This window comes from Microtus oregoni, unplaced genomic scaffold (assembly GCF_018167655.1).
Source record: "Microtus oregoni isolate MIOR12 unplaced genomic scaffold, Mior012 000005F_ref0000423, whole genome shotgun sequence".
Lineage (NCBI taxonomy): Eukaryota > Metazoa > Chordata > Mammalia > Rodentia > Cricetidae > Microtus > Microtus oregoni.
This window is the reverse complement of record NW_024543064.1, coordinates 28,160,193-28,174,324: the sequence shown is the minus strand read 5'-3', so window position 1 is coordinate 28,174,324 and position 14,132 is coordinate 28,160,193. Positions and strand designations below refer to the sequence as shown.

At 53.7% G+C, this 14,132-nt stretch overlaps 1 protein-coding gene across 1 annotated transcript; it reads left to right on the top strand.

Annotated features, from left to right (window-relative positions):
• The first annotated feature begins 369 nt into the window (after window positions 1-369).
• Pou3f1 (POU class 3 homeobox 1) lies at window positions 370-3,381 on the top strand. The gene has a single exon (XM_041651048.1). The coding sequence runs from the start codon at window positions 449-451 to the stop codon at window positions 1,802-1,804; it is 1,356 nt and encodes a 451-aa protein (XP_041506982.1). The 5' UTR covers window positions 370-448; the 3' UTR covers window positions 1,805-3,381.
• The last annotated feature ends 10,751 nt before the right edge of the window (window positions 3,382-14,132 follow it).

The following is a 14,132-nucleotide window of genomic DNA, read 5'->3' as shown; positions in this document are numbered from 1 at the left end:
GGACCGATAGGGCTCCGAGGCTCCCGCGCTGCGGGGAAAGCGGGGCCCACGCAGGGGGGACGAGAGGGGGGTGCGGTCCCGGTGCCACCCCCGCGCCACTCCCCACGTGGCGGCCGCGCCCCCGGGGCGTGAATGTGTACGCGGACGGTGGGGGGGGGGGCTCATGAATGAAGCCCCAGCGGCCAATCAGCACGGCCGGCGCGCGGGACCCCGGGAGCAAGGCCCAATGACAAGCTCTGGGCTGCAGGCCCCGGCGGCGGGCGGGCACGAGGGGCGGAGGCCGGGGCCGGGGGGCGGGAGGCGGCTCCGCGAGCAGCCAATGGGCGGCGGGAGGGGTGGGGCTCAAGAGCGCCCAAAGGGTCCCGGCTTTAAGCCGGCGGAGCGCGGCGGCGGGGCCCGCAGACGGAGCGAGGCGGCGGCGGCGGCGCGGCGCAGGGCGCGGGGCGGCATGGCCACCACCGCGCAGTACCTGCCGCGGGGCCCCGGCGGCGGAGCTGGCGGCACCGGGCCGCTCATGCATCCCGATGCCGCGGCAGCGGCGGCAGCGGCGGCGGCCGCCGAGCGGCTGCACGCGGGGGCCGCGTACCGCGAAGTGCAGAAGCTGATGCACCACGAGTGGCTGGGCGCGGGCGCGGGCCACCCCGTGGGCCTAGCGCACCCCCAGTGGCTACCCACGGGAGGAGGAGGCGGCGGTGACTGGGCCGGCGGCCCGCACCTGGAACACGGCAAGGCGGGCGGTGGCGGCACCGGCCGAGCCGACGACGGCGGCGGCGGCGGCGGTTTCCACGCCCGCTTGGTGCACCAAGGGGCGGCCCACGCGGGCGCGGCATGGGCACAGAGCGGCACAGCGCACCACCTGGGCCCCGCCATGTCGCCGTCGCCCGGGGCCGGTGGGGGCCACCAACCCCAGCCGCTCGGGCTGTACGCGCAGGCGGCCTACCCCGGTGGCGGCGGCGGCGGCCTGGCCGGGATGCTGGCGGCGGGCGGTGGCGGCGCGGGACCCGGCCTGCACCACGCGCTGCACGAGGACGGCCACGAGGCACAGCTGGAGCCGTCGCCGCCGCCGCACCTGGGCGCACACGGACACGCACACGGACATGCACACGCGGGCGGCCTGCACGCGGCGGCGGCGCACCTGCACCCAGGCGCGGGCGGCGGTGGCTCGTCGGTGGGCGAACACTCGGACGAGGATGCTCCCAGCTCCGACGACCTGGAGCAGTTCGCCAAGCAGTTCAAGCAACGTCGCATCAAGCTGGGCTTTACCCAGGCCGACGTGGGGCTGGCGCTGGGCACTCTCTACGGTAACGTGTTCTCGCAGACCACCATCTGCCGCTTCGAGGCCCTGCAGCTGAGCTTCAAGAACATGTGCAAGCTCAAGCCGCTGCTCAACAAGTGGCTGGAGGAGACCGACTCGTCCAGCGGCAGTCCCACCAACCTGGACAAGATCGCGGCGCAGGGCCGCAAGCGCAAGAAGCGCACGTCCATTGAGGTGGGGGTCAAAGGCGCGCTCGAAAGCCACTTTCTCAAGTGTCCCAAGCCCTCTGCGCACGAGATCACCGGCCTGGCCGACAGCCTACAGCTGGAGAAGGAGGTGGTGCGTGTCTGGTTCTGCAACCGGCGGCAGAAGGAGAAGCGCATGACCCCCGCGGCCGGCGCGGGCCACCCGCCCATGGACGACGTTTACGCGCCTGGGGAGCTGGGGCCTGGCGGGGGCGGCGCGTCTCCACCCTCTGCACCCCCGCCACCGCCTCCGGCCGCGCTGCACCACCACCACCACCACACACTGCCCGGCTCAGTGCAGTGACCCTGCGGGCTGGGTTCCCCACCGGCGCAGCGGTGCCTCCGGCGCGCAATCAGCCCGCGCGGCCTGGACTCTTTTTTTGTTGTTCTTTATTCGGTTGCTTTGGATTTTACAAAAAGGAAAAAAAAACCCAGAAACTTTTAAACAAAACCAAACAACCCCGGACCGAACCCCTCTCTGGCGAGCGGCGAAGGGCGGCCGAGAGGCTGTGTCGCCCGAGTCCCGGGAGAGAGCAGCGAAGATCCGGAATGCGCCAACACACTCTGGGCGCCCTCTGCCCACTGCCTGCTCCCTGTCCCCATACCCTCGACGACCCCTGCCCTTGCCCCCGGGCTGTTCGGGGCCGGATCCCGGCAGCGGCCTCCCCACAGCGAAAGGTAACGCGGTGCGGGGTTAGGGATTCCCGGGAGAAAGGACGAAGAGAGAGGAGAGTCCCCCGCAGCTCTCCCGGGCGCGGACTCCCTGTAGCCTGCAGGTCACGGGTGGGGGACTGTCACTTTATTCTCTCCGCGCCTCTTCTCTCGCACCAGGATGCGCCCCAGCCCCTCACCCTTTCTCCGGGCTTGTTTTTTTTTTCTTTTTTTTTTTCTTTTTTTGCGATTTTTTATTTATTCGTGGAGCCTCTAGGTTCCTGGGGTCCTTCTAACTCCGCCCGCGCCCTTAATTTAAATCGCTGTATACTGTATTTATCGGGGCCCCGGAGGGGAGGCCACGAGAGCCGCATCTGTGTATAAAAGCAGGAAATAGCCAAAGCTTTAATCTAGCCTAATTTATTTTCCCTTTCTCATACCCTTTCCTCCTTCCTCCAAGAACGCAAAACAAAAAAAACTAACAAAAAAAAATTTTTGAGTGTTCATTTCCGTTTCGTTTTACCCGAGCTGTCGGCTCGGTTCCTGGCCTAGCGGATAGGGTCTGCGCTCCCACGCACACCCGGGTGGGAAGGGGCATCTCCACCCGCAAGACCGAGCACGCACCACGGGCCGCTGCTTCCCCGCCGGGCCCTTCCCCTCCTGGCCTTAACGAACGAAACTTGGAAAAGTTGGAACTATTTTTTAACCAGCTGTAGAAATAAACCATTCCCCCAAGAACCTTCCGCCTGATTCCCTACCGCTTCCCCCTGCTCTTTCCAGCCCCCTCGGGATGCTGGGGGAACCCTGGAGAGAAATTCTCCCAATTTGGGGTGAGGTGGGAACCATGTAAATATGTGAGATATGTACACACTGGCGGGGGGCGGGAAGAAACCTTTTGTGCTTGGTTTTTATTTTTTGGTTTCTGGGTTGTTGCCCCTCCCCGGGTTTTGTACGCCCGACTAAACCGAAAAAGATATTTTAATATGGTTTCCTGATTTCTGACCCATCTCTATTTATTTTCTGGATGTGTTTGGAGCTTCCCCCTTCACCAATTCTTCATTGTTTGTTAACGTTGGAGCTTAAATTTTGTTTTTTTATTTTTATTTTGGAACAATGTTTGGTGCATTCTCTTTGTATCTTTATTGCAAAAAAAATAATGTAGACTGGGAAGTTCCCTTTATATTTATGTTATAGTAAATATTTTATTACTCACATAAACATGTACCCCAGGGCTGTGTCCTGTTCTCTTTACTGCTAGAGCTTGTTTTGCTGGGAAGGTGTGAGATTCTGCTACCTGGTTCCCACTCTGGAAAGGAACCGCCAGCCTTTTTCCTGGTCAGTATCAGGGCTGCCTGTTGCTTGGTCAGCATTTGGGCACCTGGCCCAAGTAAGTACATCAGTCTAGGGAAAATGAATTGGATCCTTTTCCCATTGGCCAGATCAGGGCCTAGGACAGGAAACCATTGACACCACATACAGCTGGGTTCAGCCATGAAAGAAGCAGCTCATCTCTTCCTGGATTACCAGCCTTGAAGCTGTTTCTCTTGCCTGACAAGCCAGCCCCTAACATTGATTTCACCTTGCACTCCATGTACCTCCAAGACAAGTTTCATCATCATAGGGCAACTAGGAACTTGGTCAAGCTCTTCCATCCTATCCCAACTGGTTCTCCATCCAAACAAATGGTACCAAGACCACCTAGATACAGTGGACGTCTGGTGGGTCCAGACTGAAGTCTATTCAGTGGTCCTGCAGAACTAAGTGGGCTTGGGAGGGAGTCCTGTCTGTTTGCTTAAACAAAGCTAGTTAAGCTTTGCAGACAAACCACCAGCCCCAGCCACTCTTGGAGAGTAGCAGGGAGGTAAGCCATGCTGTGGGAAAGGCTTGCCATACCTCCTAGGGCAGACATGGAAGGACAGCACAATGGGGAGAGATGAGGGCTTGTGAAAGGGAGTCCGTAGGACTGCGCATCAGGACCTGACGGGAAAACATTCTGAGGTGTCCTCAGTTCTTCAGTAGCAGCATCTCAGAAGCCCCTGTACCAGGGGCAGGTCTCAGTTCAGCTCAAAACCCAAGAGGATTTCCTTTAAAAGTTCCCGTTTCTACCATAGACCACGGTTCTTCCACCTTCCCAGGAGAAATCACACAAGGTCCCTCTTGCTCTTTGTGGGGCAAAGCTTGAAGCACAGTGGCTTGTCTGAAGAGAAAGTTGTTCCCTTGGTGCAGGGGTATGTGGAGGCCTGCAGGCCCCGCAAGTTGCTCAAGTCTGGGCCTTGGAGAGCCCTTGGCTCTAGCTGGAGGACTGGGTGATGCCCTGAGTCAGATGTTCCAGGCCCCCCACACTGGTGTCCCCTGGCTGGGCTGGAACCTTGGGATAACTGCTGGTTCCTGGTGGCTTTTCTGGGTTCTGCCCCTCAAGTCCAAAGGGGTCTTGTCTCCACACACAGAGGCTCCCGCACTTTTCAAAAGCTCGCTCACTCTCTGCACCTTTTTAAAAGTTTGTTTAAATTAAATCTTTTTTTTTTTTTTTAGTTCATGAATAGCCCTGTGATGGGCACTGGAGTCCCTGTTGTTCTTCCTGTCCCTGCTGAGCCTCCTTGTGCTTCTCAAGGAGGAGACAGTGACTTGTGGGCAGAGATGACACGGTCGGGAGTCATTGGCCACCCTGCCTCAGCTTCTCATTTCACGTTCCATTAAATACAAAACTCTGAAGCCATTCCATATTCTCCTCCTTGCTTCCTAGTTCTTCACCCCTAGATTTGTACCTGCCTTGGGGAGGTGCCCAAAAAGGAAGCAACAGACACTTGGCTTCCCAGCCCCTGCCTGCCCAGAGTATCTACTAGGGCTTTGAGATTGGAAAGGCCTCGGGGAGAGGAGAGGCGGCTTTCACTGGCCTCTTGCCTGCAGCTGACACCGATTGATTGATTGATTTCCTAATTGTCTCTTAATCTTGTACAAGAGGGTGGGCTTATTATTTCAGCAAGTCAACTCAAAAATAGCAAAAACAATGCTGCCTCCCTCCCAAGAACCAGCGGCAGCTGAGGAGTAGAACAAAAAGAAGGAAAGGTGGAGAAGGGGGTGGGAGAAAACCTTGCAGTGCGAAGATTTTGCTTAGTGAGACACCAGCCTGAGACAGCTCTACCCAGTGATAACCCCTTCAGAGCAGAAGTCCCTAGGGCTTCTCTAGATTCCTGCCCCGACAACCTAGAGTTCTAACCCTTTGGCAAAATAGTTTTTTGAAAGGGCGCGTCAGTTATAGGCTTCTGTATTTCCTATACGCAGGTCTACCTGCTTGCTCCGAAGTTGCCCAGACTTTGCATTTGTCCGAGAGGGAAACATGTTCCTAATATAAACCTCCAAAGAAGCCCAGTTCTCCATGGCAAACGTGGAATTTCTGAGGCCATTTCTCACCTTTTACACTCAGACAAAATTGTTTCATGTCATCGTGTAGCCGCAGATCACAAGAGCTTGATTGGTCTCAGGAGAACACTTACCTACTGATATTTGTTTGTTCTATTGCGTGTGTGAAATCCAGGCCTGATCCCAGAGCCACGTGCTGGTGGGGGAAATCCATATTATTCTGGGAATCTGATCTAGAGCATTTGCAGAGGTGTGGGTGAAAAGAAGGAAGGTAGCCATCGTGGTCACCTGTAATCATCAAGGCAAACCCGGAAGGGACCCTATCCTGAGCACCAAGCACATTGGTATTCTCCTTCACCTCCTGCCCCACATTATACGGGCTTCTGTGTTGCCTGGCATTAAGTCCCAAGCAATCATCCCTTGTCCCAAGAATGTTCTACCTGGTTCCTAACCACAGCTGCCCAGTTGGACCCACTTGGAAGATCCTAGACAGCCTCAGGGACTGCACAGAAGAAGATAAGTCAATGTGACCCACCCAGGGCCAGCCTTCTTCCTTCCTGAACTTTCCACAACAGGACTTTAGCTCCGGAAAGGAGAGCCACCTAGGCGGAAGGTAGAGTGAGGGGGATTATCTGGCCCAGCTACTCCCACAAGCTTAGCCAAGAAGATCTTCCCAGGCTCTCAGGTTAGAGACTCTTCAGTTTTGTCCTCTCCTGCCACACATGAAGGCCCTGGAGTTAGTGTTCGCTAGGTCTGCCAGGGGTTCCCTTGTGCCGCTCAAGACTCCATGTGGGAGGACTGCCCTCTATTGGTCCCTGAGCTGGGACATGACACCAGTCACCAGAAACACCTAATTGTTGAGTAAGCCCTCCTTCCAAGCCAGCGTCAAGGCGATTACTCCACAGGCTTTGCCAGCTAAGCTGACTTCAGGCCCCAAAGGAAGCAATCCTGCTCCACACACAGACAAAAATATGCTTGTTTGTGACCCTTCCTTTTCCACTTACCAACTATTATCCACTCACACAGTCACGCCCAGAAACCCACTACCACACACTGCTTCCTCCATCCCTCCTCATACATCCCATCACTCCTCTCACCAGCTCACACACACACACACACACACACGGCCTTCCCCACACCACCCTCCAGACCCAGCCTTCTGGTGGTTGGCACTGAACTCTTGGGAGTCCAGGTGCCCAGCCCATGTACTGTTTGACTAAACACACACCCCGCCATCCATCCGCGGTCATATCTAGCCAGACCCTCTCCTTTCAAGATTTCTAAGCACTTACCCCACAAACCCGCTTTCCAGATCCATCCCTGCCCATCATTGCCCCAGCTCCTCCCAGATCTCTTTCTGCTCCTTTCAGATAATTCAAGTTAGGCTGTGTGTTTGTATGTATGTGTGATCTTATTTTTTAAACACACACCCCCACACATACATATGCGTGTATATATACAAACATACACAGCAATTAGCTCTACCCATCCCGCCATCATCCTTGAACAGTCAAACCTAGCTGTGTACAGGCCCCCACATGGCCCTGTGATGAACCCAGTTTCACCTCGTCACAGGCTCCTGATGTCCTATACACACACACACACGACACTACCATTTCATTTGTCTACACTACAGGAGTCTAACCCACCCCCTGCTTCCCACCTCCCTTCAGAGCATCTTAATGGACTCTCCTCAAATGACCCGAGGACCAGGAGCACCACCATGCTACAACCCTTCCCCAGCCCACCCCATCTCCAGCCACACACAGCAGTGGACACATCTCCCTGCCGAGCCTGACCAGGGTGGGACTGGGTATTATTAGGCTATAGAGACAGCACGGAGGCATATGGTCTCGTACACAAGAAATAGTGTTCATGTTAAATCAGACCTCATGCATAATGCATGGTGCCTGATCTCACATTATTTTGGGTGTTCGTCAAAATCAGTGTTCTTTCTTGTGAGGGCTCCTGAAGAGAAGGGAAAAAGGCGTTTGCTAATTACACCCACAGCCCGGACCCAGGGATCACAAAGTGCCCCGGGAGCATCCTCTGCCCCGCTTCACCCACCAGTGGGTCCTGTCCCTCTCTTCCACTCTGTCTTCCCACAGGGAAAGAGGCCTTGCCTTGGGTTTGTGGCAGGCATAAGGTCCTGTGTTATTTTTATTTCTTTTCTCTCGGCTCTCTGTCCCCGGAGGGTTCTGGGGAATAGCGGTGGCTCCGTTGCTCTCACACCCGATTCATTTGCTGTTTTATGAACTCCCGGTTGATTCATCACCTCCCTAAGTCAATGATTCACTCCTGATGGCTTTTCAGAAATCCTTCTTGAAGGGCTCCCGATTATTCAGCTTTGAACAGGAGCCTGAGCTAAAGCAGACCTGGGCCCTGCACGGCCACTGTTCCCTTGGCCTGGAGTCACCCTGTTTGGGCTTTTGCAGAAGCTGAGCTGGGGTGGAGGGAGGACTTTCTCCATGCAGAAGCCGGGAGAATCTCCCCCAGCAGCTCACAGCCGGATCTACTCTATAGCAATGATCCATTCTGCTTCTGTGGATCACCTGTCTTCTCCTCTGTCATCAAAGTCCCAGGAAACTTGCTGTGACTCAGGAGGCAGAGCACAGAGTGTGAACACAGGGGCTGTGAAACGAAACAGACCCGGACACGGGTCCTAGCTCCGTCTTTTATCACTTGTGTGACCCTAAGCCAGCAACTCACATCAGGCCTCGGTTTCCCGGTATGATGACAGGGCCATTCTGTATGGCAGAGTTGTTTTGAGAATTAAGTGGGATAGTGCACACAATATTTAACAAAGTTGCTTTATTCTGAGGCCTGAGCTCAGAGTTCTCTTATGGGGAGAAACACTATGAGATAATGACCTCTGACCAGGGACCCCACTTTGTCCAAGGGCACTTTTACATAATGCATACCCATCACTCGCTTTATGCTTTATGCATACTGTCTTAGACAATATAGCCTCATTTTATAAAAGAGGAAACTAGAGCCCAGAAGAGTAACCGTAGCTTAACCAAGGCAGCAAGACTAGTAAATGCCAGCAGTCAGGACAGAAGCCATTTTATCTGACTCAGAAACCCCTGTTTTTTTTTTGTTTTTTTTTTTTGGTTTTTTGAGACAGGGTTTCTCTGTAGTTTTGGAGCCTGTCCTGGAACTAGCTCTTGTAGACCAGGCTGGCCTTGAACTCACAGAGATCCGCCTGCCTCTGCCTCCCGAGTGCTGGGATTAAAGGCGTGTGCCACCATCGCCTGGCCCCCTGTTCTTTTTATACTAAAGCCAACAGAAAAAATAGTCAGTGTTTGAGTGTTTGCAAGCATGAGAAGCTCCAGAACTTGGGCATGGGAATCAAGAGCCGAGGGAGTGAGAGCTAATTGGCTGGAATCTGTGGCCCCTCTCCACTACCCAAACTCCAGTAAACCCCATGAAGCAGAAGAAGGTTGGATAACTTGCCTACGATCATTTGGATGATCAGGAAGTCCTCCTGTTTAGTCCACGCCATGCCTCCACATACTGAGCAGCCACGCGGTGTAGAATGGAGACCTGGCATCCGCCCAGGCATTCAACCTGGTGTGCCTACCTACGACATGAGAGTCTTCTGGAAAGTTCCTAAACTCCCCATACCTCAGTTTTCTCTTCTGTAAATGAAAGTAACAATAGCCTCTGCTCCATAAAACTGTAGTGAGGGCTTGATGAGAGACGATATACAACAGAAACACTTAGAGCCTGACATGTCATAAGAGCACATTAAATGTTAGCTGTAAAAAATAATTTTATATGTACAGTATATATTATTGCTGAGCTGTTGCAGAAAAAAATAATAATAATGTCAAGTGCTTCCCCTGCCAACCCTACTTTCCCAGAATGCTCTTCATTCATAAAACCACTATAGGAAATTTAAGTCCAGACTTTTCATTTCCAGTCCACAGGTGAGGAAACTGAGGTTATTAAAGGCCTTTCTTGGGGCGACCCAGAAAATCAGTGATAGGTGCAGCTTTTTATTATTATTATTATTAAATCTTTTCATTTGATTGGTGCAGCTTTTAGGCCTATTGCTTACTTTCACTTTGTGGCAACCCTACCTCCCCAACCGTGTCTACTAAGGCTATAATATTAAGTACTAGTACTGTGTACCTACCAAGGCTTTTTTTTTTTTTTTTTTTTTTTTTTCGAGACAGGGTTTCTCTGTAGCTTTGGAGCCTGTCCTGGAACTAGTTCTTGTAGACCAGGCTGGGCCATGAAGAATGCTTAGGAGTTCCCGGTTCACGGCCCTGATCCCAGAGACTAGTCGCTCAACCCCTGAACCCTCGGACCCCATTCCCTCACCCTCCCAGAAGGAAGTCTGAACCTTTATGCCTTGCCCACTCTGTTCAGAACCTCCAAATGTCCTGGCACATTTTTGACCCTAGCACAAAAGGTTCAGTGCAGGGTGAGGGCCTCTAAACTTGATGGGATCACAAGCCATGAGACTAAGTCTAACTGAAGTTTCCTTTAGGTCTCCATGGTTGATTTGACTGCAACCCTGGCCAGACGTTAACCACTAAGCCATTTAATGGGGTACCTCAACCTCAGCCATTTTGGTCCTCTTCTCACAAATTGGGTCATCTGTCTTGATGGACCTCAAACTATGAAATGAGCTTTCCCTCATTCGTTTACCCATCCATCCACTCTACGGTCATCTACTCATCCATTCATGAAGCCACCCACCTATCCATACAGCCATTCATTCACCTACCCCTAAACTCCCTACTCTACTACCCACCCATCTGTCTGACAGCCATTCATGCAATCATCCAGCTTCATGGAGGCGGAGAAGACCAATGCCTCCAACCTCCACACACTTCTAGCTAGGGCTCATTCGTCATATAGGGTATGGTATATGGGAGCCGATGAGAAAACAATGTGGAAGAAAACAATGAAATCTATTGTTGTGTCTATGAAGTAAGTGTGTGTGTGTGTGTGTGTGTGTGTGTGTGTGTGTCAAAGAGCTGGAACCCTCCACACTCCACTTATTTCCCCAGGACCTCAAAGAAGGTGTAGTCCATACAGCCTCCGGCATCAGTCCGTACGACCTTAGGATTCCCCCGTGAATGTCAAGTGCTGACCTAAATGTTAGGGTTTCAAAGAGCACTGGGGAGAAGGAGCTTAACAGCATAGCCTCTACCAAGGCCAGCACTGGCTTGCCTATTTCTTTTGAAAATGGCAGGGACATCTAAGCACCAGGGAGATATGGGGTGATGTTCTGTGCCCAGTCTCTCCCTACCTGGATGTGTAACTTGGAACAAATCCCTGCCATATCCATCACCCCAATTTTCACCAGTACCCTATGGGGGTCTTCTCAGTTTTGAGGAACTCGCCTGCCTTCTAGCCTGGGTGGGCCTGCTTCTTTGACAATGGGGCTTCTCTAGCCAGCCCACACAAGAGGAAGGATAGGAGGTGACGTGGTTGGTGTTCAGAGCCCTGAGGACTCAGCTCCGGCTATTCAGTTCCCCCTCCCTTGACACAAACAATCCTCAGTCACCTCCCCCTCCTGCTCCCCAGAATCTGGGCACAGCTGGAGCCTGCTATGCCCCAGCCATCCCATGAATCACCCCTCTATGGTCCCCGGGGGAGTGGTCCAGGGAGCATCCTACGCTCCACGAGGAGTGAGGGCCAGAACTGCAGCCCTCAAGCAGACAGTGTCCCACAGAAACAATGGGGGCCTGTGGCTAACAGCCGGAATGCGGAATGCAGCCATTGTCCTGCCCTGGCCCCCAACCCCAAGGCCTCAGGTCCCCAGGCCAGGCAGGCTGGCGTGGATCAGTGCGTCAGACTCTCATGTACCAGAGCTGGGCACACATGACCTGCAGCTTACCTTCTCTGGTTAGGCAGGAGGGCAGACTGATGGCTCAGACCCCACCTCCACAGCCAACCTCACAAAGGATCCCCCTGCACAGAATGAGGAGCGAGATGGGACCCGCGGGAGCAAAGGCAACCACCAACCTACTCATCCCTGGGATACTCTGAGACTAGCAGCTCTGAGACCCAAGCTATACATCACAGTGGGGAGGGGACCACATTAGAATAATGCAGGATTAGAGTGGGGTTGCTATAGCGACGTATTAGGGCAATACATCTAGGGAGCCCCAGCCCCTTGGTGATGTATGGCTCTGCTCAGCTGTGGGGAGCAGGGGGAGGGGACCCGTCCCACCCCTCCAAGGGAGAGCAGACACCAAGCACGCCGCTGGAGGAAAACATCTGCATTAGACACTAAAAAATAGGCATCTCAGGACCCTGCCACGGCTAAAAGGTATACCCTGCCAACCCCACCATCCCACTGTCCTCCACATTCAACTTGGTGTCAACTTCAGTTCTAACCTTAGCCTGGGCCTCTGCCTGTGTTCCGTTCCTAACCCCACCATGCAAGGCAGCACTACACCTCCAGCCCAGCCCCTCCAGGCTCCATCTGTTCCATTGCTAAGGACCAGTCCCATACTGTCTCCCCGAATGAATATCTGATGGGATTCATAGGACTTGAGGATCAAAGAAGGGAACAGAGCCAGGTAATGGTGGAGCACACCTTTAATCCCAGCTCTTGGGAGGCAGAGGTAGGTGGATCTCTGTGAATTCATGGCCAGTCTGGTCTACATAGTGAGTTCCAAGACAACCAGGTCTACACAGAGAAACCCTGTCAAAAAAAAATGGGGGTGGGGGTGGGATAGTCCACAAACTGTCCTTAGACAAACCACTGGAAACCCCATCTGAATGATACCCAGGGAGCAAGTCTTAGGCACACACACTGTCCCTTCTCACCAGGGGCCTCCTGTGCTGACACCTGGCATCCCATTCCATCGAATCCAAGTCTATGCAGCTTCCCTCCACCTGATCTCAGGACCATAGAGAGGCTGTAGAGGTGGCTCAACTGGAGAGAGGAGAGGAAAGGAGAGGAGAGGAGAGGAGAGGAGAGGAGAGGGGGAAAAGGAAAGGAAAAAGAAAAGAAAGGAGAGGAGAGGGGAAGGGAGGAGAGAGGAGAGGGGAGGGGAGAGGAGGAGAGGAGAGGGGGAGGGGAGGAGAGGAGAGGAGAGGGGGAAAAGGAATGGAAAAAGGAAAGAAAAAAGAAAAGAAAGGAAAGGAGAGGAGAGGGGAAGGGAGGAGAGAGGAGAGGGGAGGAGAGGGGAGGGGGGAGGAGAGGAGAGGGGGGAGGGGAGGGGAGAAGAGGAAAGAGGAAAAAGGAAAGGAAAAAGAAAAGGAAAAGAAAGGAAAGGAAGGTGAGATGCCAACAAAGAAATGCAAAGACAAGAAAAAAGGTTAATATTTGTACTGGTATGTGACAGAGTGAGACGGCAGGCTGCCTTCCAAGCACACTGTCAGGTCCTTTGTACTGACTTCTCTATCTCCAACCTGGACCTCAACTCCTTGGGGACATGGGAGAAGATTCTCTAGAGACAATCCCCGTTTCTACACCTGCCTTAGAATCCTGGTGAAAGGCGGAAGAAAGGACACCCGTTTCAGAAGCAGACTGCCTCTCTGGACTTCCCACGTATACTCCACGTATGTGCAGTTTGTATGTGCATGCGTGTTGAAGTGCATGTGTGCAGGGTGTATGCGTTGTGTGTGTGTGCGCGTGTGCATGCCCTGCTTCCTTATTAAATATCTTTTTAGTTCATACATTGAGTACAGTAATGATACAATTCCCCAAATCCTTCCATTTTGTTGTTGTTGTGTTGTATTGTTCTGTTTTGAGACAGGTTCCTGCTACATGGCCCAGACTGACCTTAAACTCAATCCCCTCCTGTTTCTGCCTCAGAAGTGCTGGGATAAAAGTGCGAGCCACCAAGCTGACTTTATCCTTTTTTTTACTTTGGGAAGTGGCACTGGGTTCCAGGTGGAACAAGAAGATGTGTCCACAAGAGTCAGCCTCCATCACTGCCATCTCCTCCAGAAATAAGGAAGACCCAGATTGAAGGATAAGGCAGAGTAGAGGGCGCTTTCCATAGCCTTGTCCCTGTTGCTCTCCCCCAGGGAAGAAGCAAGGCCTTCACTCCTGATTGAGAAGCGCTCTCAGACAGGAGTTCTTTCTCTCCCTATCTCATAGCCGGTGTGTGTCTCCCTTCTCCATGGTCAGCCAGACACACACAGCTACATCACAATGCACACACTCTCACACGTGGAGGCACAGAAGAAAGACTAAAAAGAGGAGGTAGGAGGAGGCCAGAGTGTGTGCCCAGAGGGCAGTTCCTGGGGTCGGGTGGCAGGGTGCCCAGGGTACTGAGTGGGCAGGAGACCTCATGGCTTCCTCTCTTCTCTAGCCAGCGACCAAAGGTCAGCTCAGACGGCTCAGCCACGTGCAGTCCACCCACAGCCCTGCTCAGGTCATGTGAGACCAGGACTGAAGCTTTGTCAACACTCCATTGTCTCCCAGAGCCTAGCCTGTGTGGAAGGGGAAAAACCCTCTCCCCGCCAGGCTAGCTGGTGAGCCTCCAAAGCTCCCTCAGGGATGCCTGGGCTCAGGAGTCCTTCAGTTCTCATGATGGTGGTGGTAGTGATGCCCAGCAGGACTCATCCTCAAGCAGTGGGGAGGAGTGGGCTTTCTTGACATTGAGAGAGGGTGCAAAGGGAAGAAGGGGCTGTCTTCCCTC

Coding starts and splice junctions, on each gene's coding strand:
- Pou3f1 (XM_041651048.1), top strand. CDS start 449: ATGGCCACCACCGCGCAGTACCTGCCGCGGGGCCCCGGCGGCGGAGCT.